General features: G+C 48.4%; 2 protein-coding genes across 6 annotated transcripts in view; one reads left to right on the forward strand and one right to left on the reverse strand.

Moving 5' to 3' along the window:
* Positions 1-6638, forward strand: part of ACSBG1 (acyl-CoA synthetase bubblegum family member 1) — a 123630-nt gene extending 116992 nt beyond the window's left edge. For both annotated transcript variants that reach the window (XM_073579370.1, XM_073579371.1), the window contains 4 exons: positions 3074-3291; positions 4107-4246; positions 4691-4937; positions 5235-6638. In XM_073579370.1, the coding sequence (XP_073435471.1) occupies positions 3074-3291; positions 4107-4246; positions 4691-4937; positions 5235-5317 (688 nt within the window). In that variant the 3' untranslated portion in view covers positions 5318-6638. The remainder of the gene's footprint in view (positions 1-3073; positions 3292-4106; positions 4247-4690; positions 4938-5234) is intronic.
* Position 6639: 1 nt separating this feature from the next.
* Positions 6640-23175, reverse strand: part of IDH3A (isocitrate dehydrogenase (NAD(+)) 3 catalytic subunit alpha) — a 45064-nt gene continuing 28528 nt past the window's right edge. For all 4 annotated transcript variants that reach the window (XM_073579373.1, XM_073579374.1, XM_073579372.1 and 1 more), the window contains 3 exons: positions 10481-10565; positions 8456-8608; positions 6640-7727 (listed from right to left, as the gene is read on the reverse strand). In XM_073579373.1, the coding sequence (XP_073435474.1) occupies positions 7644-7727; positions 8456-8608; positions 10481-10565 (322 nt within the window). In that variant the 3' untranslated portion in view covers positions 6640-7643. The remainder of the gene's footprint in view (positions 7728-8455; positions 8609-10480; positions 10566-23175) is intronic.

Consider the following 23175-nt stretch of genomic DNA (forward strand, 5'->3'; position numbering starts at 1 on the left):
TAATCTATGGAGCATTTTATGGGGCAGCATATGGGCATATTCTATGGAGCCTAATATGGGGCCATAACCGTTAAGGAGCAGCATATGGGGCATATTATTCTATGGAGCATCTTATGGGGCCATTATTAATCTTTGTGCAGCATTATATGGGGTGTATTTTGTATGAGGCAGCATATGGGGCATTATTAACCTTTGTGCAGCATTATATGGGGTGTATTTTGTATGGAGCATCTTATGGGGCCCATCATGAACTGTATGGAGCATTATATGGGGCTCCTGATTCAATATGGATATTCAAAAACATTTAACCTACTGATGTCTCAATTAATTTTACTTTTATTGGTATCTATTTTTATTTTTGAAATTTACCAGTAGCGGCTGCATTTTCCACCCTAGGCTTATACACGAGTCAATAGTTTTCCCAGTTTTTTGTGGCAAAATTATGGGGGGGTCGGCTTATACTTGGGTCGGCTTATACTCGAGTATATATGGTACTTGATTTTACAGCACCATCTAAACTACTGGTCCGGTATAGTTCACTTACTGCTCCTGTTGTAACTTCGTGTGAGAGAACAATCTATACCCTTTGCTGCAGACAACATAGCAATATTTACTTTCACACATATCACTAATTTAACTAAACTGCACTAATTAATACTAACATGTCTCATGTGAGGACACCGAGACTTTATGGTTTAAACTTGGGAAAAACATTTACAAAAAAAAAATGGCTTTCACATCCTGTTATACCTACGTTCTTTCACCAAAAACGCTCCAAAAACTGATGGCAACTTTTTGCTGTTTTTTTTTCCACTATTGGTGAGAAAACGCTGAAAGAACCGACGTGCTGTAGATTTAAAGAAAAGCAGCAATTCTACAATTCAATCAGGAAAAAAAAAAAGAGTATGCATGAGATTTCTGAAATCTCATACTTTTTGCTGGTACGGTAAAAATCAGCAAAAATGCAATGTGTGAACATAGCCATTTTGCATTTCTGTAGACATTTCTGCTTCAAATATTAGTGTTGGCAGGACAAAAACAGCATAAAATATGCACCCTTTTGCCACTTTTTTATGTTTCTTTTGCCCGATAACTAAAATAGGCGAAAAATATTGCAAAAACACGGAAGGAATTAACATGATATGAAACTGCTTCAAATCTGCAATAAGTGTTTCTGTGTAACTTATGTGCCACAGGGTTGGTTTAGGATTGTCTATAATTCCATTATGACTCATAGATAGGCGTTATTAGGCCTTGGGCCCTTTAAACTGTTTTTATGAATTTTTGGCTTGTTTTGTAACAAAAGAAAATTGTATTATTTTAAAGTGATCCCTGTTTTTGCATATTTTTTTTCATTCTTGGCATTTTCAATTATATGCATTGAGTTGAGCTTTGGTTAGTGCCCGCTTGCATTCATTACCTTTTAGGACGTGCTCACACATTACACTTTGCTGCATTTTTCATGCAAATTAAAAGCTGCTTTTTACAGTAGCAGCAAAAGTTATGAGATGTCAGAAATCATATCCACACGCTTTTTTTGTTTTTTTTTGTTTTGCTTTTCCTCACTGAGTTGGAAAACTGCAGTGTTTTGTTTTTTTTTAAACCTATAGAATGACAATTAAACATGTACTGTACACACATCACATGAGTGTTCTGCACCAAAAAATGCTGCAAAAAACGCAATGAAAAAGGTGAAAAATAGGCATTTTGAATGCTGTTTTTCTTTTTTACTGCCAAAGCCGCATTCACACATCCATGTTTCATGGTCTCTATACAGACTACAATTCCCGGGCCAACTCCATGGCTCTTGACTCAAATTAGCACATATATATATATATATTCTAATCTCTGCTGCACGACTAATTCACCTGTCTCCCCATTATTCCCCAGCCTCTCCTCTCTGCCAAGCCCTTCACTGGCTTGCTATTGTCCAGAGGCTCCAGTTCAAAACCCTAAATATGACATACAAAGCCATCCACAACCTGTCTACTCCATACATCTGTGACATGGTCTCCCGGTACTTACCTATATTTAGCCTTCGATCCTCTCAAGATCTCCTTCTCTTACTCCCTTCTTATCTCTTCTTCCCACAACCACATACAAGACTTCTCCCGTGCTTCCCCCATACTCTGGAACTCTCTACCCCAACACAGCCTTTCGCCTACCACGGAAACCTTCAAAAGGAACCTGAAGACCCACCTCTTCCAGAAAGCCTACAACCTGCAGTGGTCCTCAGTCTACTGAACCGCCGTACGACCAGCTCTCCCCTCTCCAAGTGTATCCTCACCCATGCGCTGTTGCATTTTTGTGTGCTGGGCGCAGCGCGAAAAAGGCGCAGCGCCAGCATAATCATACCAGTACACGACCAGCGCCCGGTCAGCGTACCCAACGCTAAATATAGGGTACACTGATCACATGCAGCGTCATGCGATCAGAGGAGGAACTGACCGGAGGGGGCACGGCCAGGGGCGGGGCTTAGCGGCGGCCCTGCGCTGCACCCAAGAACGCTAGTGTGAAACTAGCTTTATTTAGGTATTTTACCATATACTCTTACTAGGCTGTCTCTTTTAGATGGACTGTTTTCTTGATTTTCCCAGTTCTAGCTATGTACACCTTTTGCCCCATGGTGTTGTATACCTCCTGACCTAACATGGCACTTTGATTTCGCTTTCCCTTCTTTTATTCCATTTTTGGAAGTTGTATGTTGTTTATGTATTAATAATGATTGTTATTTTTACCTGATATGCTCCTAATTCCTATTATCTTTTGAGTTACACATATATACAGTATATGTACGTGAGGCTGCTAGTTAGGCAATCCCTACATGTGTTGCGGATGTCAAACAGCCTCGAGACATGCAGACGCGGGGACTTGAACATATTGTTCAACCACATCGAAGTCCCACAGCACCCGAGCGTGCGCGAATAATACCTTATCGGAGCACGTTCGCTCATCACTACGTTGTTTCCACTCCGTCATATACAAATATCTTACTGCAGCAACACCTAGACAATAGAATGGTTGTCTCCTTTTCCATACCTGTATTAATTCTGCAGTTATACTATTGTTACAGTTGTGGCAAAGCCGTCCCTGGATGCCAAATGAAGCTTGAGAATAAGGATCTGGATGGAAATGGAGAAATCTGTTTCTGGGGGCGGACCGTCTTCATGGGCTACTTGAATATGGAGGATAAGACGAGAGAAGTTTTCGACAAAGATGGTTGGTTACACTCAGGAGACATTGGGAAGATAGATTCTGAAGGTTTTCTGCAAGTGACAGGCAGAATCAAAGGTACGTTGGAAATGTATATAGAAAATTTGAGTTTTAGGCCACATTCAGTATTTTATATCAGTATTTGTAAGCCAAATACAGGAGTGGAAAAATCAGGGGAAAAGACTCCTGGTTTTGGTCCTACAAACACTGATGTAAAATACTGACCAATTACTGAACATGTGAACGTGGCCTAAAAGGGACTGTCAGCACAGAATGACTGTTCAAACCAAGTACAAGTGCTCGGTGCATCATTGCGGGGCCATTCATTTAAGTGCACCTTTCCACTTATTTATTTTCCCTCTATATCTGCCTTTCTCTATGAAACCATAGCAGTCAAAGAAAGTGGTGGAGATGGAGGGAAACCAAGCAGGTAGGAAGGTGTATGACTGGCCCTGCCATGGAGCACCGAGAGGTGGAACTTTGGTTTAACAGTCATTGTGTGTTGACAGAGTCCCTTTAAGGTGACTCTGCTAGCACAAAAAGACTGTTCAAACCAAGCACAGGCACTCAATGCACCCTTAGAGTGTACAAACATTTAAGTGCACCTTCCCACCTACTTGTTTTCCCCCACCTCTTCTTTAATTGACAGCAATGACTTCATAGGTGCACTTAAACGTTTGGCCACGCCATGGTGCACTGAGCGCCTGTACTTAGTTTGAACGGTCAGTTTCTGCTGACAGAGCCCCTTTTAGCTGAATTGGATCATTGAGGACATTCTTGCAATGAATTTGACACTTCTCTATACCTCTCTACTGCTAGCTGCGGGTTCTCTATTTAGGAAGTCACCTTCAGTCCATTCAAATGGTTTTTATAGCTATGTTTTGTACAAGCAGAGCTGATTATTACCGCTGGTGGAGAGAACATTCCTCCAATCCTCATTGAAGACGCCGTGAAAAGACATTTACCAATTGTGAGCAATGCAGTGCTGATTGGAGATCGAAGAAAGTTTATTTCTGTGCTGCTTACTCTGAAGGTACTGTAATTAATAATGATCAGATATTAAAAGGATTTTCCAATTTAGCAAAACTCATCTGGCTGCAGTATATTTAAAAAACAAAACAAAACCACTTTGCTTTACTCACCCTCCCCGGGGGTCCAACGCTGTTGCTGCAGCACTGACATGTCGACAATGCTGCAGGAAATCAGTGAGATCAGCGGCAAGGAGCAGCTTTTGCCATCAGCTCAGGGAAAACCATTGAGCTCAGTAATTGGCTGCGGTACTGGTGATGGGACATCAGTTCTGCAGACAATAAGGCCCCGGGGTCAACACGGGATACTCAGCGCTAGACCCATAGAAGGTGAGTGAAGCACAGTTTTTCTTTAAAAAAAAACAGAACTGCAGCCAGGGATTTCCTGAAGCTGGAGAACCCAATTAATACTTACAGCATATAATACAACTTCCTCTGTTCATTACCAGAGCACTGTAGACCTAGACACATTGGAGCCATTGGATAGACTTACTTCGGAGGCAATACAGTTTTGCCAGCAAGTTGGCAGTAAGGTAACAACAGTATCCGAGATTGTGGCACAGAACGACAAGGCTGTGTACAGAGCTATTCAAGAAGGCATTGATAAGGTCAACAGTGAAGCCGTGTCAAACGCTCAGCGTATCCAGAAGTGGACAATCCTCTCCAAGGACTTCTCAATAGCGGGTGGTGAAATGGGTGAGATGTCCATGGCATTATCCAATGATTGTTTATCACCATAATCTGCACAGATTATATTAAAGGGGTTGTGCCAGCCACAATAAACAATTATCTGTCTGATTGCTTGGGGTCCAACTAAGCAGAAGAATGACGGTCAAATATGTTCTATTCCAATTGGAACACGCCATAGACACAGGGGACACAGCGATCAGACACCCATCACCCATCCTGTGGGAAATGTGTTTTATATCTTTAGGGAAAACATTTCATGGTTTTATTCTATACTTATATATTTTCCCCCTACAACTCTTTTAGGACCCACAATGAAGATAAAGCGACATGCCATCTTAGAAAAGTACAATAAAGATGTAGAAGCTTTCTATTCAACAGAACATTAGAAATATCCAAAACATGAAGCCAAAATGCTGTCTGATCTGTAAAGCTACCAGAGAAGAGCACAGCTCAACAATACAATCTATCTTCTTCAGGTCGGGGGGAAGAAATATGGTTGTAGTATTCTAGAAATTAAAGCACATAACCTGTATTTATCATGTGTTAAAATGTTATAAAAAGTTTACTTTTTTAATGTTTTTACAAATAATGTAATCTAGACTTTCTTAAATAAAAACTATTACTTCTTGCCTCAAATGTCCCATCAGGGCCCTAAGCTGGCCATATACATCAAATATCTGTCATTCCAGCCAAATGCTCGTTCAGTCAATTGCTATATCGAATGCCCCTTCCCACCAAACACATGCACTCCCGGTTGGACTGAGCGTGCGTGCGTTTTGAATGAGGAAGAAATCTGTTTGTTTTTTTTCTCACCGAGGCTGATAAACTTTGAGTCTTTTATCCATTGAGCAGCTAAAAATGAACAATTTGCACACTCAAATACAAAGCATGTCTTCCGTGTTTCATCCTTGCCCCATAGACTTTAACAGTCCGTTCCACCAGCACCTCGCTTTTCTAGTGACCTTGAGTGCACACCATTACCCAATTCCCCATCCGCAAAACGGATGAGAGTAGGACATGATCTGAATCTCATGGACTAGAGACATGGCTCTGTCTTTTAAACAGACTTGTGTACGGATCACAAACTCTGTGGGTCCATGTGCTGTCCGAGGAAAAAAAAACAAAACAAACAGTACATGGACACGTCATACAGATATACAAATAAAGTCTCAGGTGCAGACAGCTGTATTATCGGCCTGAGTACAATCCGACTGCACTCGGACCAGTATTAGTCAATAGGGCCGTGCACATGGCCGGTGTCAGAGTTTGTCCGAAATTTATCTAATATTTGGGAGTCAATGAGTCACTGGAAATAATCGGACTGCACTCTGACATCTGAGTGCAGTCCGATTTCCGGGCGCTGACATAATGAAGATGATGGAGAAATTTTGTTCTCCATCTTGTCCTCAGTGTGCTACAGTTCTCTCGTCCAAGAGAATCGCATCACACTATGCCAACACTCAGAAAACTTTGATCAGAGTTTGATTGGAGTGTCATTTGCATAACTGGCCCCCCGATTCTCTTGGATGAGAGAATCTATGGACATCTGTATGAGCCCTAAAAATGAATGGTGTATAAATGGCAGTTTATCCCTCTAACAAGCGCTGAAATGCGTCACTGAATGGGTGTACCACGTGAGCTACTGTAGAACTGATGTCTTGGTCCTCAGTAGAAATTGGAATCACAAATAAAACAGTATAAAAACAAGTAGTTTTTTTTTCTTTTTTTAAACACTTTGCACATTTAATGAATCTGCATAAAAAAAGAAGTGCAATAGGAACACAGAGCGGCGCATATTTCACAAGTACAGCATGAGTTCCCCAAAACAGTATAATAAATAGAACCTCAAAAGTAACAAGATTAAGGCAAGACAAGACATTCATAAAGGTGGGCTCTGATATGGACTGTGCTTTATCCCGCAAGTGAACAATGTGCTGCAGCACCCCCTAGTGGCTGATGGAACCACTATTCTTGAGCAAGGAGTGCAATCCGGTATGGGATGATACAACGTAACATCACCTTTATTAATAGCGATAAAGACTAAGCAATCCAAAGGCTTTCAGATGCAAACTTGCAAATCCATTTGGCTGCATAAAGGATTCACTTGAAAGGTGATACCAAGCTAGTTTCAACAAGCAGCCCATATAGTCCTTATGAGGGAAAAAAAATGCATATATAATGTAATGTTGTTGGGATGGTAGATTGAAATAAATGGAGTAGATATAATAGATCAATGTCTGATATGCACTGCAGAAAAGACTAGATGGAGAGATGATGCAGAAGTAATGAATTTATAAGGAATCTTTGGCCTCCCTGTATATATAAATTACAGTATATACCAGTGGAGCAAACAATTCAAGAAAAGGGCACAGTATATTCTGGTGAACACATTAGGACCTTCAACCTTATTTTGGAACAAACTTAGAGTTCTTCTTTAATATAAAAGCTATGTCAGGTCTAAGTATAAACCCGTAAACTCCCCTCCTTTGTAAATTTGATTGTAGAGATTAACAGCAGTCAATTCCAACTGGTGGGTCAATATTTTCTTCCCTTTGCTTTCAGACAGGTCTCCAGCACATTGAGTCACATCTTTGTGTTTTCCATTGCTTGTGGTTAATGAAGGGGTAAGGTTTTGGTAACGGAAATCAGGGTCAGCAGAACAGGATGTGCGTGTGATATCAGCTGGCCAAGCTGGGTAGACCAGACAAAGACTTAGTCGCTGTCTCGTATTCTGCGACAGATCTCTTCTGTAAAATCTGAGCACTTTGCGTTGCCGCCTAAGTCTTTAGTTAGAGCCTATGAGAAATTAAAAGAAAAAAAAAGTTACGAGTAAAGTGGAAAAATATTTAGTAAACACGTGAAACACCTTTCTAGACAGTGGCACAGAGCATCTATTACAAAACAGCAAGGTCGTAAACCAAGTACATAGAGTTGAGCAAAAGAATTTGCAGGATCCTAGTCCATCAATCAAGTAGGTAGTCCATGGTGCCCTGGACCAGAGATCTGCAAACATCTTACTATCTGCCAGCATTCCAATGCCTTTTCAGACTCATAGGCACAGCACATCAGCTACATCTGGCCTACAAATTAGAAAAAGGTGCAGGGAATGCAGGTAAGGGGTTCACAGTGCCCTACTCCGGCAGCCATGGACTTAAAGGGAATCTGTCACCCTTTTTTGGACTATCAGCTGCCGGCATTGACATCAGGGGCTTATCTACAGCATCCGCCACCCATCGGACAAGACCGCCCCCTCAGATGAGTATAATCTAACACGTTTTTCTTATCTTTCAGGTTACATTGGGGGGGGGCCTTATCTACAGTATTACAGAATGCTGTAGATAAGCCCCTGATGTCAATGCCGGCAGCTGATAGTCCAAAAAAAGGGTGCCAGATTCCCTTTAAAGCACAAAAAGACATGTAACCTCTGTGGTACACATATCCTTGGTTGAGATTTTAGGTTATAAATGCATTTAAATAAACACCACTGTGCCTTCAAACTCATACCAGATGGAATTGTCTCTTACCTTGCCAGCTTTTATGGTTTCAAAGCAGGCGCTCTCAATTTTTCGTGCATGATCCTGCAGCTTCATGTGTCGCAGCATCATGACAGCACTTAACAGCAGGGCAGTAGGGTTGGCCAAGTCCTTACCTGCAATATCTGGGGCAGTACCATGGACCTAGACAATAAAAAAAGAAAAACTACTTGGTTTGCCTTTGTACTCAAACACAAGGGATATTATTTTCTTTGATTAAGGACTCACTCACACCGCTGTACAGATCGGGCAAGTGCTATACGATTTTTTATCGGATAGCACTCAGACCAGTGTTCTTCAAAGGGGTAACAATTATATAAACATATACATACATCCTGCGATTTCACTTTGAAATCAGTTGTCACTCACACATTCAAGTCTGTGAGTGTGTGGAAAACAACGGACTGTACGCGGGTGACATCTGAATGAAGTCTGATTTCCACGGACTCACACAATGGAGATTTCCCCCCCCCCCCCCCCCCATCTTCTCCTCACAGCGTACTCTGATTCTCTCATCCGAGAGAGTATCGGTTCACACTAGGCTGACACGTTTTATCATAATGTCAACACCATAATCAGCCCAATAATCCGGAAGAGAAAATATAGGGCTGTCTGGCCGTAGCCTAAAAGAGTTTGTCCTCTACTGAACATCCCCTTCTTAAATGCTAACGTGTCCCAGATAAAATAAAATACCTTCCAGACTAGAGCAATTCCAGTAATCTCGGCTCTGTGCCCCCAGCAGTCACGTGATATTGTTATGTCCCATGAAGGCTGCAGTTTATCAGCAGCTGATGGGATACAACCTTCAGAGACGGGACAGTGAGAAACAGCACCAGTTCAAGGGTGCGAGTATGCGTTTAGTTAATTAATCTGGGGCGTTTTGGCATTTAAGTGTGGGTTATCCAGGATAACATATCTGAACACAGGAAGCAGCCAGAAGAGAAAATATAAAATATTTCACACCAATAAAAACACATTTAAGGTTTGCTCTTCCTTTAATTCCCCCACATTTATTACCTATAAAATATAAATTTATATCTCTATTCTTTTTGAATTTGCCAAAAATATTGACCTTTGCCCTTTCCTTGTTAAAGAGACCCTTTTCTCCATTCACACTAAAGGGGGTTTTACACATAGCGATATCGCTATAACGTCACCGATTTCGTGACGTTATAGCGATATCGCTATGTGTGATACTTACCTCCGACCAGCTCCCCCGCTGTCCATCGCTGATCGCGCGAGAATGTCCGGCTCCATTTCTCGTCGTCCGCTTCCTGCTGTGACGACGAGCGACACGTGAAGGCGGGCGGGAGGACGTCAGGATCGCTGTGTGTGAAAGGGGAGTATCGTGCGCTGCGTCGCTGCTGCATCGCTGTGAGGTCTGCCTGTGTGACAGATCACTAGCGATCATTTAGCGATGCACCAGCGATCCTGACCGGGTCGGATCGCTGGTGCATCGCTAAATGTAAAGGGGCCTTAAGGCCTCATTCAGATGTCAATTTTTTCACATACATGAAAAACAGACTGAATTTCATCAGTTTTTCACTAATAAGTATAAAAAAAAAGTTTCTTTACTATCTCCTATTAGTGATTGAAAAATTTATGGGATGCAGATGCCTTCCGAGTGCTGTCTGATTTTTTTCACGGATTTATATACTTACGTTGTCGAGTTTGATCCGACACTAGACAGTCTCCATGATTTTGCATGGACCACTCAATCCGCAAAAAAGAATAAAAAAAAAAAAATCACGGACATGTTATCTATCATAGATATAGAAAAACACGGATCACACTCGTACGTGAAAAACGGATGTGTGAATGAGGCCTAAGGGAGAGATCCAATATAAAACCATGACCGAGAAAGAGGTTCAAAGCTCTGAGGCCTGAGGTTTCGCGCTCAGAGGTACATAGAGTACAATATAACTTTTATTACCATATTGTGCTGTTTATTATGCAATAATCCTGTATTGATATTGAAAATTAATACATCTGTATTAATATTAAATGTTTATTTACCGACTCAAATATTGCAATGCCATTAGCACCAATGTTTCCACTTGGTGTAACTCCAAGACCACCGATCAGCCCAGCACACAGATCACTATGTAGAGAAAAAATAAATAAGTACACTCATGCGAGTAAATATCTTTAGATTTTTTTTTTTTTTACTTCTAGTCACTTTGAAATATATATATATTGTGCATAAATGCAAGTAGTAAACTTAGCAGTCATCGCTTTCCCCCATTATTGGTGCAGCTGCACCTGTAACACGTACCTGAACTGAGACTAGCCAGGTCGCAGGGTCTTGTGTGGATGGAAAATTGGATTTTTTGTGATATCTCACCGTAAAATCCTTTTCTCCGAGACGCTCATTGGGGAACACAGATACTGTGGGTGTATGCTACTGCCGCCTGAAGGCTGACACTAAGTGAAAAAAAGAGGTTAGCTCCTTCTCCGCCGTATACACCCTCGCACCGATTGCGGGCGGAGACCAGTTTGGTGCAAAACAGTAGGAGATCAAACAAAAATCAGACAACCTCAATCTTAATGCAGGTAACAACCTGTCTAGAAAATAACCACCCTAATCTCATACAGAGAGCACATTAATTAAATAAACAGAAGCCAACTTGGCTAACAGGGTGGGTGCTGTGTCCCCCAATGAGCGTCTTGGAGAAAAGGTTTCTACGGTGAGTTACCACAAAAATCCATGTTTCTCCTTCGCCTCATTGGGGGACACAGATACTGTGGGACATCCTAAAGCAGTCCCTGGGTGGGAAGTTGACTCACCGATCCAAGCTACTTGCACCTCCTGTCTAAAAGGTGCACCTCCTGTCTAAAGGTGCACCACCGCTGCTTGGAGAATCCTTCTACCCAGGTTCGCATCCGCTGAAGCTTGAGTATGGATATTGTAGTTTAGTAAACGTGTGCAGGCTGGACCAGGTTGCTGCCTTGCAAACCTGTTCCGCCGAAGCGCCCACGAAGCGCCCACTGCCCGAGTAGAGTGTGCCCTGATCCCTGCTGGAATCGGCGCGCCTCTGATGTGGTAGGACTCCTGAATAGCCAAACGAATCCATCTGGCTATGGTCGATTTTGAGGCAGCGAGTCCCTTCCTGCGACCTTCCGGGAGCACGAACAGCGCGTCTGACTCTGGAAAGGGTGCCGCCCGCGACACGTACCTCCTGAGTGCTCTCACCAGGTCTAACGTATGCAGGGCTTTTTCCACACGGTGTACCGGTGCTGGACAAAAAGAGGGCAACACAATATCCTCATTAATGTGAAACGAGGAACGACTTTTGGGAAAAAAAAGGAGGAGCTGGTCTAAGAACCACCTTGTCTTTGTGAAAGGTCAGAAACGGGGCTCGGCAGATAATGCTGCCAGCTCAGAGACCCGCCTGATTGATGTTATAGCTACCAGGAACACCACCTTCCAGGAAAGGTATGACAAAGACATCCTGTAGCGGCTCAAATGGAGCTTCCTGCAGAACACTTAGGACAAGGTTAAGGTCCCAGGCGTCCATAGGTGCCTTATAGGGAGGTACCAAGTGGGAGACCCCCTGGATGAAAGTCTTTACCTGCAAGTTGGTAGCAATCCTGCGCTGAAAAGGGACGGATAAAGCCGATATCTGTCTGCTGAGAGAACTGGGGGCTAAGCCTGAGTCTAGGCAAGACTGGAGAAAAGCCAAGATATTAGGAATGGAGAATCTCAGTGGAGAACAACCATTGCCTCAACACCATGCAAAGAAAACCTTCCAGGTGTGGTGGTAAATTCGTGCTGAGGCAGGCTTCCGGGCGCTACCATCATGGCAACCACTTTGCGCCCAAACCCCGCCTGCATCAGAATCCAATATTCAACGGCCAGGCCGTCACACACGGGGCCCCTGAGTTCGGGTGGCAGATCAGCCCCTGAGAAAGTAGATCTGGGCGCTCTGGCAGTCGCCATGGCACGCTGACAAGCAGCTGCACTAGATCTGCGTACCACGCCCGACGAGGCCAGCCTGGGGCCAGCAGAATCACTGGCATCCCTTCTACCTTGATCTTCTTGATGACCCTTGGAAGTAGTGGCAGTGGGGGAAATAGGCATGGGAGGCGAAACTGATTCCATGGCAGAACCTGCGCATCCACGGCGATTGCCTGCAGGTCCCGGGACCGAGCAACAAATACGGACACCTTGGCGTTCACCCTGGAGGCCAACAGATCCACATCCGGTGTTCCCCACCGTTGGCAAAACTGCTGAAAGACCTCGGGGTGTAGTGACCATTCCCCAGACGCAAGCCCCTGCCGGCTGAGGAAGTCTGCCTCCCAGTTCTCTACCCCCGGGATGTGAATCGCTGATAACACCGTGCGGTTCCTCTCGGCCCAGCGAAGAACGTGCCCTACCTCGCGCATGGTTGCCCTGCTGCGGGTGCCCCCTTGGTGATTTATGTAAGCCACCGCCGTGGCGCTGTCCGACTGAATCCGGACGGGGCGGCCTGCTAGAAGGTGATGAAACCGTTGCAAAGTCAGCCGGATTGCCCGTATCTCCAAAAATTTGATCGGGAGGCGTGCCTCCTGCGGTGACCACGGTCCCAGGGTCGTGTGGTGGTGAAAAACCACTCCCCAGCCGAGGAGGCTGGCGTCGGTTGTGACCACCAGCCACTGATCTGGGGGAAAGAGAGGAACTGATAGTCCACCACTCTAGTGACTGACCTGAGAGGACAACCGGCACCGATGATCGAGCGTGAACGGCTTCTTGTCCCAGGATGACAAGAGGGCGTGCTGCAGGGGACGGAGATGGAACTGGACGAACGGGATCGCTTCCATCGCCGCCACCATTTTTCCTAGAATCCTCATGCAGAAACGGATGGTGTGAGGGACTGGCTGGCGCAGTACCCGCACTCCCTGCCGGAGGGCTAGGGCCTTGTCTCAAGGGAGAATTACCAACCCTCGGTAAGTGTCGAAGATTATCCCTAAAAAGGAAATTCTCTGAGCTGGAACAAGGGATGACTTCTTTACATTGACCAACCACCCTAAGCGGGCAAGAGTATCTAGCATGATGCTGACACTTTTCTCGCATGCCCGCCTTGAAGGGCCCTTGACCAAGAGGTCGTCCAAGTAGGGGAATACGACTATGCCCCGGGAGTGCAGGATAGCCATGGGGACTGCCATGACCTTTGTGAACACTCTGGGGGCAGTAGCTAGCCTGAAGGGCAGCGCTGCAAACTGAAAATGTAGACCGTTGATGGCGAAGCGTAGAAATCTTTGATGTGGAGGAAAAACGGGGATATGTAGATAGGCATCCTGGGATATCGATAGAGGCCAAGTACTCTCCCTGCCCCATTGCCGAAGAGACTCCATCCAGAAATGTCTGGTCCTGATAAATTTGTTCAGGAGCTTTAGATCCAAAACAGGCCCAACAGTCCCGTCCTTTTTGGGGACTGCAAACAGATTGGAATAGAAGCCCTGAGTCTTCTTGTTTTCCGGTACCGGAATGATGACTCCGTTGTGGCTAAGCGAATTGATGGCTCCTAGTAGAGCCTCTGCCCGGGTATCCACTTTGGGAAGACGGGAAAGAAAAAATCGTCTTGGGGGTACCTGACAAATTCTATCTTGTACCCTGTGGACACCAGCTCTCTCACCCATGTGCCGTGTGCGACATTGAGCCAGGCGTGGTGAAACCGGAGTAGGCGGCCACCTACCTTGCTGGTACTGCCTGACAAATGCCCCGAGTCATTTGGCTGAAGATTTTTGAGACCTGGATCCCCTGGACTGGTTAGTACACATCCTCCCCAACGGGTTGGCTCTATATGAGACCTGTCGGTCCCTATTCTGGTTGGGGCGCCTTGATGTGGCGGAATTTGCCGCCGTAGTCCACCCGGGGTTGCGAAAGGCCCGAAAACGCGCCTCCTCTGGAGTCGGAGATGAGCTGATCTAACTTCTCTCTGAACAGGCGGCCACACTGGTATGGTAGCGCTGTCAAGGACTTTTTTGAGGCTGAATCGGCCTGCCATGTCCTTAACCATAGCGCTCTCCTAAGGGAAATTGCATTTGCGGCTGTAAGTGCCGAGCAGTTGGCCGCATGTAAAGATGCATTGATCAAGTAGTCCCCCACCATGGCTATCTGATTTGTGATTTCTGATACTTCAGCTGGTAGGCTCTATTCAATGATTCTGACCAAGAGACCATGGCCTTGGCTACCCACGTTGCTGCGAACGAGGGAGAGAATGCTGATCCTGATGCCTCAAACACTGAGCGAGCCAAGATCTCTATGAGACGATAGTGGGGTCCTTAACAGAAGAACCACTAGGTACGGATAGTAGAGTTTTTGTAGCCAAGCGCGAAACAGGTGGATCCACCGTTGGGGATTCCATCCACTTTTTCCAGAGATCCGGGGCAAAAAGGAGATTTTTGTGTACTCACCGTAAAATCTCTTTCTCTTAGCCTTTAATTGGGGGACACAGAACCGTGGGTGTTATGCTGCTGTCCACTAGGAGGCGACACTATGCATAATCTGAAAAAGATTAACTTTGGCTCCTCCTCTGCAGTATACACCCCTGGACGGCGTCAGCCTTCTCCAGTTTTGTGCAAAAGCATTAGGAGGAATATACCAGAAACATAACCATGCCTGTAAAAAAAAAAGGCTACTATAAACAGGCTCAAACAACAATATGAGAACCCAACCGTAACAACGGCCCGCAAGGGCTACAGGGTGGGAGCTGTGTCCCCCAATTAAAGGCTAAGAGAAAGAGATTTTACGGTGAGTACACAAAAATCTCCTTTACTCTGTCGCCTTATTGGGGGACACAGAACCGTGGGACGTCCTAAAGCAGTCCCTGGGTGGGAAGCAGTGGACGAATATTGTGCCGACAGTCCCCTAGACTTGGAGTACTGCCGCCTGCAGGACCCGTCTACCCAGGCTCGCATCCGCTGAGGACTGGGTATGCACTCTGTAGTGTTTTGTAAATGTGTGCAGGTTAGTCCAAGTGGCTGCCTTACACACTTGATGTGCTGAGGCTTGATGCCGAATGGCCCAAGAGGCCCCTACCGCCCGCGTAGAGTGTGCCGTGATACCGGCCGGAAGAGGAGAATTGTTGAGGCGGTAAGCCTCTTTAATGGTGGACTTGATCCACCTAGCAAGGGTGGCTTTGGAAGCCGGTAGGCCCTTGCGAACGCCTTCTGGAAGAAGGAAAAGTGAATCAGACTTCCGGAAAGGAGCAGTCCTAGACACGTAAACACGCAATGCCCTGACAAGGTCAAGCGTATGCAGAGCCTTCTCTACCCTATGAACGGGAGCCGGGCAAAGAGACGGTAGTGATATTTCCTCATTGAGGTGGAAGCTGGACCCGACCTTCGGAAGGAAGGATGGTACTGTACGGAGAACCACCTTGTCCTGATGAAAAACCAGGAAGGGTTGTCTGCAGGAAAGAGCTGAAAGTTCAGACACCCTGCGTAGCGAGGTGATTGCCACCAGGAAAACCACTTTCTGCGATAGAAAGCGGAGTGAGACCACCCTAAGGGGTTCAAAAGGAGGTGACTGTAGTGCTGTCAAGACCAGGTTGAGGTCCCACGTCTCCAACGGACGTTTGTAGGGGGGAACCAATCGGGAAACCCCTTGGAGAAAAGTCTACACTTGCGGCTTGTTAGCAATACGCCTCTGAAAGAGCACTGAAAGCGCTGAGACCTGGCTCTTCAGCGAGCCCAGGGATAGCCCGGCGTCCAGGCCTGACTGAAGGAACCCGAGGGCCTTTGGAAGAGAATAGGGAAGTGGAATCTGCCCACGAGAGTCGCACCATGTGAAGAAAAACCTTCCAGGTACGATAGTAAATCCTGGCTGAAGTTGGCTTTCGAGCCCTGATCATGGTTTTAACAACGTCCGGTGAAAAACCTGCTTGGGTCAAAACCCAGGTCTCAATGGCCACTCCGTCAAATTGAGAGCCCCTGAGTTCTGGTGGAAGAACGGGCCTTGTGACAGGAGGTCGGGACGTGTGGGGAGACGCCAGGGAGCGTCTGCTGTGAGTTGCACGACGTCGGCGTACCATGTACGCCTGGGCCAGTCTGGAGCGATCAGAATGGTGGGAACACCCTCTTGTTTGATCTTCCTCAGGACTCTGGAGATCAGGGGGAGGGGTGGAAAAACGTACAGAAGCTGGAACTGGGTCCAGTCCTGAACCAGGGCATCTGCTCCGAGCGATCGCGAATCGCGCGTCCTGGCCATGAAATTGGGAACCTTGGCATTGAGATGGGATGCCATCAGATCCACGTCCGGGGTCCCCCAACGATGACAGATCTCACCGAAGACTTCGGGATGGAGAGACCATTCCCCAGAGTCCATTCCTTGTCGGCTGAGATAGTCGGCTTCCCAGTTGTCCACGCCCGGAATGTGGACCGCGGAGAGTACCGACCTTGCATCCTCCGCCCACTGTAGGATACGCGTTACTTCGGTCATCGCCTGGATGCTGCGGGTGCCGCCTTGATGGTTCACGTATGCCACTGCCGTGGCATTGTCCGACTGTACTCTGATATGAAAGTCTGCCAGCAAGTGATGGAAGGCTTGCAACGCCAGGAAGATGGCCCGAATTTCCAGGATGTTGATGGGCATGGTCGATTCCCTTGGTGACCACCTGCCTTGCGCTCTGTGATGTAGGTGCACCGCGCCCCAACCCATAAGGCTTGCGTCGGTGGTCAAAACCTTCCATTGACCGGAAAGGATTTTCCCCTTGCAAGCGAGGTTGGCTTGAGCCACCAGTGCAGGGACCTCCTGGTGTTTGCTGATAACCGGAACTCCCTGTCGAGGGAGAACGGATTCCTGTCCCAGGACTTGAGGATGGCCAGTTGAAGGGGTCTGAGGTGAAACTGGGCAAATGGTACCGCCTCCATTGCTGCTGCCATCCTGCCAAGTACTCTCATGGTATACCGGAGAGATCTGGGGGACTTGCGGAGGAGTGTGTGAACTCCCAGACGGAGAGCCAGTGCCTTGTCCCTGGGGAGGATCACCAGACCCTTGGAGGTGTCGAATAGCATCCCCAGGAAGGTCAGAGACTGACTCGGGGTAGTCGAGGACTTCTGTAAATTGACTAACCATCCCAGGCGCGTCAGAGTGTCGATCGTGATCGAGACGTTGACCTCGCAGTCCTTGAGGGTGGAGGCCTTGATGAGAAGGTCGTCCAGGTATGGAACGACTACTATGCCTCTGGAGTGCAGAACATCCATGGTAGCTGCCATGACCTTTGTAAATGTTTTGGGGGCCGTGGCCAGACCGAACGGGAGGGCCACAAACTGATAATGGTCTTGGTTGATTGCGAATCTGAGAAACCTCTGATGGGCGGGAGCAATTGGTATATGCGGGTATGCGTCCTGTATGTCTATGGAGGCAAGATATTCTCCTTTTTCCATAGACGCAACGATTGACCGGAGGGATTCCATGCGGAAGTGACGAACTCGAACGTACTTGTTGAGTTGCTTGAGGTCTAGTATGGGTCGGATGCTGCCTCCCTTCTTGGGCACCACGAACAGGTTGGAGTAGAACCCTCGGAAGCGCTCTTCTGCTGGGACTGGCACTATGACTCCTGCTCGCAGGAGGGAAGAAACCGCTTGACGGAAGGCCTGAGCTTTGAGCGGGGATTTTGGAGGGACAGATGGAAAAAACCTGTGCGGTGGGCTGGTAGTAAACTCGATTTTGTATCCTGAAGACACTATTTCCTTGACCCACTTGTCTTCTGTAATAGGCAGCCAGACCTGCTGAAAGAGTAGCAGTCGTCCGCCAACAAGTGGGGTGTCTTCGAGAGGGCATGAGTCAGGACGAGGGAAAAGTGAGGTTTTCCTCCTTTAGGTTTTGCCTGGCTTGCCTTTGATTGCCAGTTCCTGTCCGGCCTCTGTGCCGCCGTGTGTTGTCCCTGCGGGGGGAACGATTACGGTTTTGTGCTGGGCGTGAGACGGACCAGCCCGAAGAATTGCGAAAGGATCGGAAACGAGATTGATTACGCCTTTTAAACGTGCGTTTTGGTCTTAGTTGAGGGAGGGAAGTACTGAAGTACGGGAGATTTGTTAGGGACTTTTTTGAGGCCGCATCCGCTTTCCATTCTCTTAGCCAGAGAATATGCCGGATTGTAATGGCGTTTGATGCTATTCCCGCTATTCCTCTTGCAGAGTCCAACGCTGCAAGGACCATGTAATCTGCCACCACTGCAATTTGCACCGCCTGGTCCGCCATCTGAGGATTTGAAGCTTGAAGGCCCTTTTGCAATAGAGCAGCCCAAGCCATGATGGCCTTGGCTGCCCAGACTAAAGCAAATGCGGGAGCCAAAGAGGCACCTGCCGCTTCAAAGATTGAACGAGCCATGCGTTCGACTTGTCTGTCTGCCGTGTCCTTGAGGGTTGATCTGTCCGGCAGCGAGAGAAGCGTTTGTGCTGCCAGCCCAGAGACTGGAGGGTCCACTTCAGGCGGATCTGTCCAATCCTTGGTGTCTTTCTGTGGAAAGGGGTATTTTGCTTCCAAATACTTGCGATTGGCGAATTTTTTCTCAGGCTGCGAAAAATGCTTAGAAAGGATTTTTTGGAATTCCGGGTGATTAGGGAAGACCTTCGATGGTTTCTGAACACTTTCAAAGGAAATGTTGTGTTCTGGTGCTTCCGGGGTTGGATCTGAAATGTCCAGCACCCGAAGGATGGAAGAGATGATATCCTCAACTATCGCAGTATTGCTAGGGGGACTAGGGAGCAAAGCGTTCTCTGTTTCGTTATCTGAATTGGAGTCACATATGCCCTCTGAGTCCTGCGCATCGCTAAGGAGCTCCCTAGCGGGCGAACTAGAGCGGAGGTTTCCCGTAGTCTGGGATCATTGTGGAGATCCGCATTGTCCTTCTCTATCAGGGGACGGCCTCGGTGACCTGAGGCCACTGTGTCTTTCCCTGGAGGGGGAAGACCTATTGCTATGTGAGGACACAGCTGAACGCGACCTGTGGGTCCGCTTAAGCCTCGAACTGTCGGAAGCGCCCTGATCATGAGACCGGACGTCCCTTTGCTGGGTAACGTTCATAGCGGAGACATGACCCTGCAGTAATGTGGAGGTCAGGTTATCTATAGACTGTGTCATAGACTGCGACATCTGAGTTGCCCATTCCAGCGCAGTAGCGGTCGCAGAAGCGTTGGTAGGGACTTCTTGGGGTTCTGCTCCGTTTTTTTGGGTACAGTCCCGGCAGTGCGGATACGTGCTGCCGCTGGGGAGAGTGGCCTTGCAGGCTGTGCAGACTGCATAAAAGCAGTCTTGCCTGGTTCTTTTCTTTGAGCCCGACATAGTACCTAGGCTGATTAATAGAGACCCTACAGGGGTATCTACGCAGAGGAAAAAGGAGTAGGAGAGCGCTATAGGTTATAGGAATTCACAGCTGAGTACCAAGGACCCAGCTGTGATCTTACCCCACCGGTGCTCCCCTTAGGTCCAGCGCTGATAAGCCCCATGTCCTGTGCCCCCCGGAGACTCTGTGCTGCCTTCCTCCAGGTGCAGCAAGATGGCCACCGGATTCTGAGGTGGAGAGGGAAGGGGGCGGAGAGCTGGAAAAGGGCGCGCTGGGCCATGTAAAAGCGCGCCCTTCCTGCCTCGATCCGCCCCTTCTATGACACTGCAGTGTCATTTTCGTCATCCGGGGGGGCGTGCCAGGGGCGGGCCGGGGGGGCGGGGAAAAGGCGGCGGCTTCGGCTAGGCCGAAGCCGCGGTCTAAATTAGAGGCCTGATGCCCAGGAGGGCTCCAGAGCGGCGCGGTAGTCCGGGAGGGGGTCGGATTTGCACCGGACCCCCCCAGAATGGGCGACTGGCTAGCGGTGGGGGCAGCAGTGCTAGCGGTTCCTGTGTGGGGGGTCCCTGGAGCGCCATGGAGCCACTGCTGCTGCTGCAGAGGCAGGGGCGCAGAAAGCCCTGTCTCTGCTGTGCCACGTCTGCCTGCACCCTCCCCCGGCCCCAGCAGGATCCCACAGCTGGGCTGGGGTCCCTGGTGCAGAATGCTGTCTGTACTCCGACCCTACCTGCAGCGTCTCAACCTAATGCCCCCTGCGGGGGATTAGGGAGGGTGCGTCTGTCACCGTCAGGGGGTCTTCATCCTTGCCTCAACCTCAACCCAGACCCTGAAGGGGGTTGGGGAAGGAGGGGGGGGGTCTCAACTTCGGACCAGTACCCGAGGGACTGGGGAAGGAGCGACATGGGGGACCGCCATCTCTACTTCAACTGGGCACCCCTAAAAAGGGGGCCAAGGAAGGAGCCATGCCGGGAGTCTCGCTGGAGACCCACTTTTCTTCATCTGTTCCGACGAAAAGAAAAAAAGAAAAAAAGGTGTGCCTCCTTGCGACACTAAGCAAAAACTGGAGAAGGCTGACGCCGTCCAGGGGTGTATACTGCAGAGGAGGAGCCAAAGTTAATCTTTTTCAGATTATGCATAGTGTCGCCTCCTAGTGGACAGCAGCATAACACCCACGGTTCTGTGTCCCCCAATAAGGCGACAGAGTAAGGATACTTCGCCTCGAGTGCCTTCTGGCCCGAGAACCGCCTGTCCAGCCATTCTCTGTGTCGTTGCACTATGTCCTCAAATTCAGTGTGAGTGCAAAATACTCTATGGTAGACGCTTGACTTGCTTAAATGACACCTTATGGTCCAAAGCCAGAGTGGAATCATCCTCAATCCCCAGAGTCTGGTTGACGGCTTCTATGAGACAATCAACCGTTTCCTGACCACCCGGCGTATCTAGGTCAAGGGGTACGTCCGAGTCTTAGTCCCAGCCTTGCTCACTATCAACTACTGGTGACGGGGATCGAGAAGCAGAGCTCACGGATGCCGAGGCACTGGAAGGACCGGTAGACGCCGTGTGGCTTCGTTTCCCCCGGGTCTGCCTGGAGTGAGAGCGGCCCCTGCAGGCTGGAGGCTCCTTTGAGGTAGAGGACCCCTCTAAGACAGGCGAGTCATTGTCCCTGCCCCTATCTGGGGCCTGAAGGGACTCGATTGCGCTCGTAAGTGACGCCATAGATTGCGACAGTGATAACGCCCATTCCGGGGGATGTGGTACACTGGGCTCGGTCGCAGGGGAGGGCTCCTGAGCGCGTTCGGACTCGCAGGTTTTGCATACTCGCTTGGTCTGCGCCCGCGGAAAAACGGACCGACAGGAGATGCATGCCGCGTATAAGAACGTATGCGCCTTAGGTTTTCCTGACATGCTGTACCTGTCAGGCATCCCCGCCGGGGGAGGGCGCTCTTCGCTTCTTAGCGTGGCCTCTCTGTGGGGCTAGGGGGCAGCACTTACCCCAGTCCTGTGTCCCGTGTCCTCAGCGTGCGAGGCGTCGCTTCAATCTGCATGCCAGCACTGCGGGCAGGCCCCCGGAAAAAAGAAAAAGTTTCTTGGGGGCGGTACTTCCTTTTGCGGCTTAGCTTCAGCCTGAAGCCGGGGTCTAAATTTCTTCAGCGTCCGCCCAGGCCACGGGGGCGCCATGACGCGACGCTGGGGACTTCAGGCCGCGGCCTAGCGCCGGCTGAAGCCGCGGCCTCGATTTTTACTATCCGCCTGCCGGACGCCCTATCTGTCCGCCGGACTCCAGAATCAAGGCTGGGACGGGATCCGCCGCTGCCGGACGCTCATCTCCGCTGCTGCCCGGGAGAAGCTAAGGGCTCCAGCCCTGCGCCGCTGCAGGAGCCCTCCCAGGCCATCCACCTCAGGTAGAGGGGAGGGGGGCCATATGAAACAAGGACTGTGCAGGCACCCTAGCTCCATCTAACTCCTTCAAGGGTTGAGGAGAGGGACCGTCCGCCACCTTGCCCCACCGCAGTCTTAGCATTGGTTGGGCAGTGGGGGACACACGGACTACGCTTGTGCCTCTGTGCAGTCTACAGTTTCAATACCCTAGGGTGGACAGGGCTAAGTCCGGCATCATGTCCCACGGTGCGGGAGAGGATACGTGGAGGGACACTCGCACGTGCTCACCCGGTGTTGGTTTGGGGAGATCGGACCCCTTCAATAGGGTCCGTCGCCCATATCTCACCGCCGTGGTCTAACAATATCCCACGTTGCGGGAGAGGATACATGGAGGGACACTCGCACATGCTTGCGCGTTGTTGGCTTGGGGAGATCGGACCCTTTCAATAGGATCCGTCGCCCCCATCTCATCTTCATGTGAAAAAAAGGAACATCCGGAAAAAAATCCCCGTTGCGGGAGAGGATTCGTGGAGGGACACTCGCACGTGCTCGCCCGTTGTTGGTTTGGGGAGATCGAACCCTTTCAATAGGGTCCGTCGCCCCTGTCTTATCTTCATAGGGAAAAAAAAAAAAAAAAAAGGTCAGTCTTGAGACAGACTGGCACGTGCCTCCAATAGACACTAAGCAAAAAACTGGTTTCTGCCCGCAATCGGGGCAAGGGTGTATACGGCGGAGGAGGAGCTAACCTCTTTTTTTCACTTAGTGTCAGCCTCCAGGCGGCAGTAGCATACACCCACAGTATCTGTGTCCCCCAATGAGGTGAAGGAGAAAGTCACTTTTTCTAAGCATTCCTCCAAGACTCATATTGAGGCTCACAAGGGAATGCATTGAAAAAGTGACTCTCAGTCCATGGGTGATGTGATGCGGATGAGAACAGTTAGGAAAACGAGAGAATTCAATAATTGGTAAGTTTAACAGCCCTTTGTATACAATACACATAACGGAGAGACATGTAAGATGGGCTGCTTGCTACATGGCTCATAAGTAAACAGATGTGATGGTAGA

This window comes from Dendrobates tinctorius, unplaced genomic scaffold, assembly GCF_039654945.1.
Source record: "Dendrobates tinctorius isolate UK_male_01 unplaced genomic scaffold, ASM3965494v1 ptg000062l, whole genome shotgun sequence".
In the NCBI taxonomy this organism is placed as follows: Eukaryota; Metazoa; Chordata; class Amphibia; order Anura; family Dendrobatidae; genus Dendrobates; species Dendrobates tinctorius.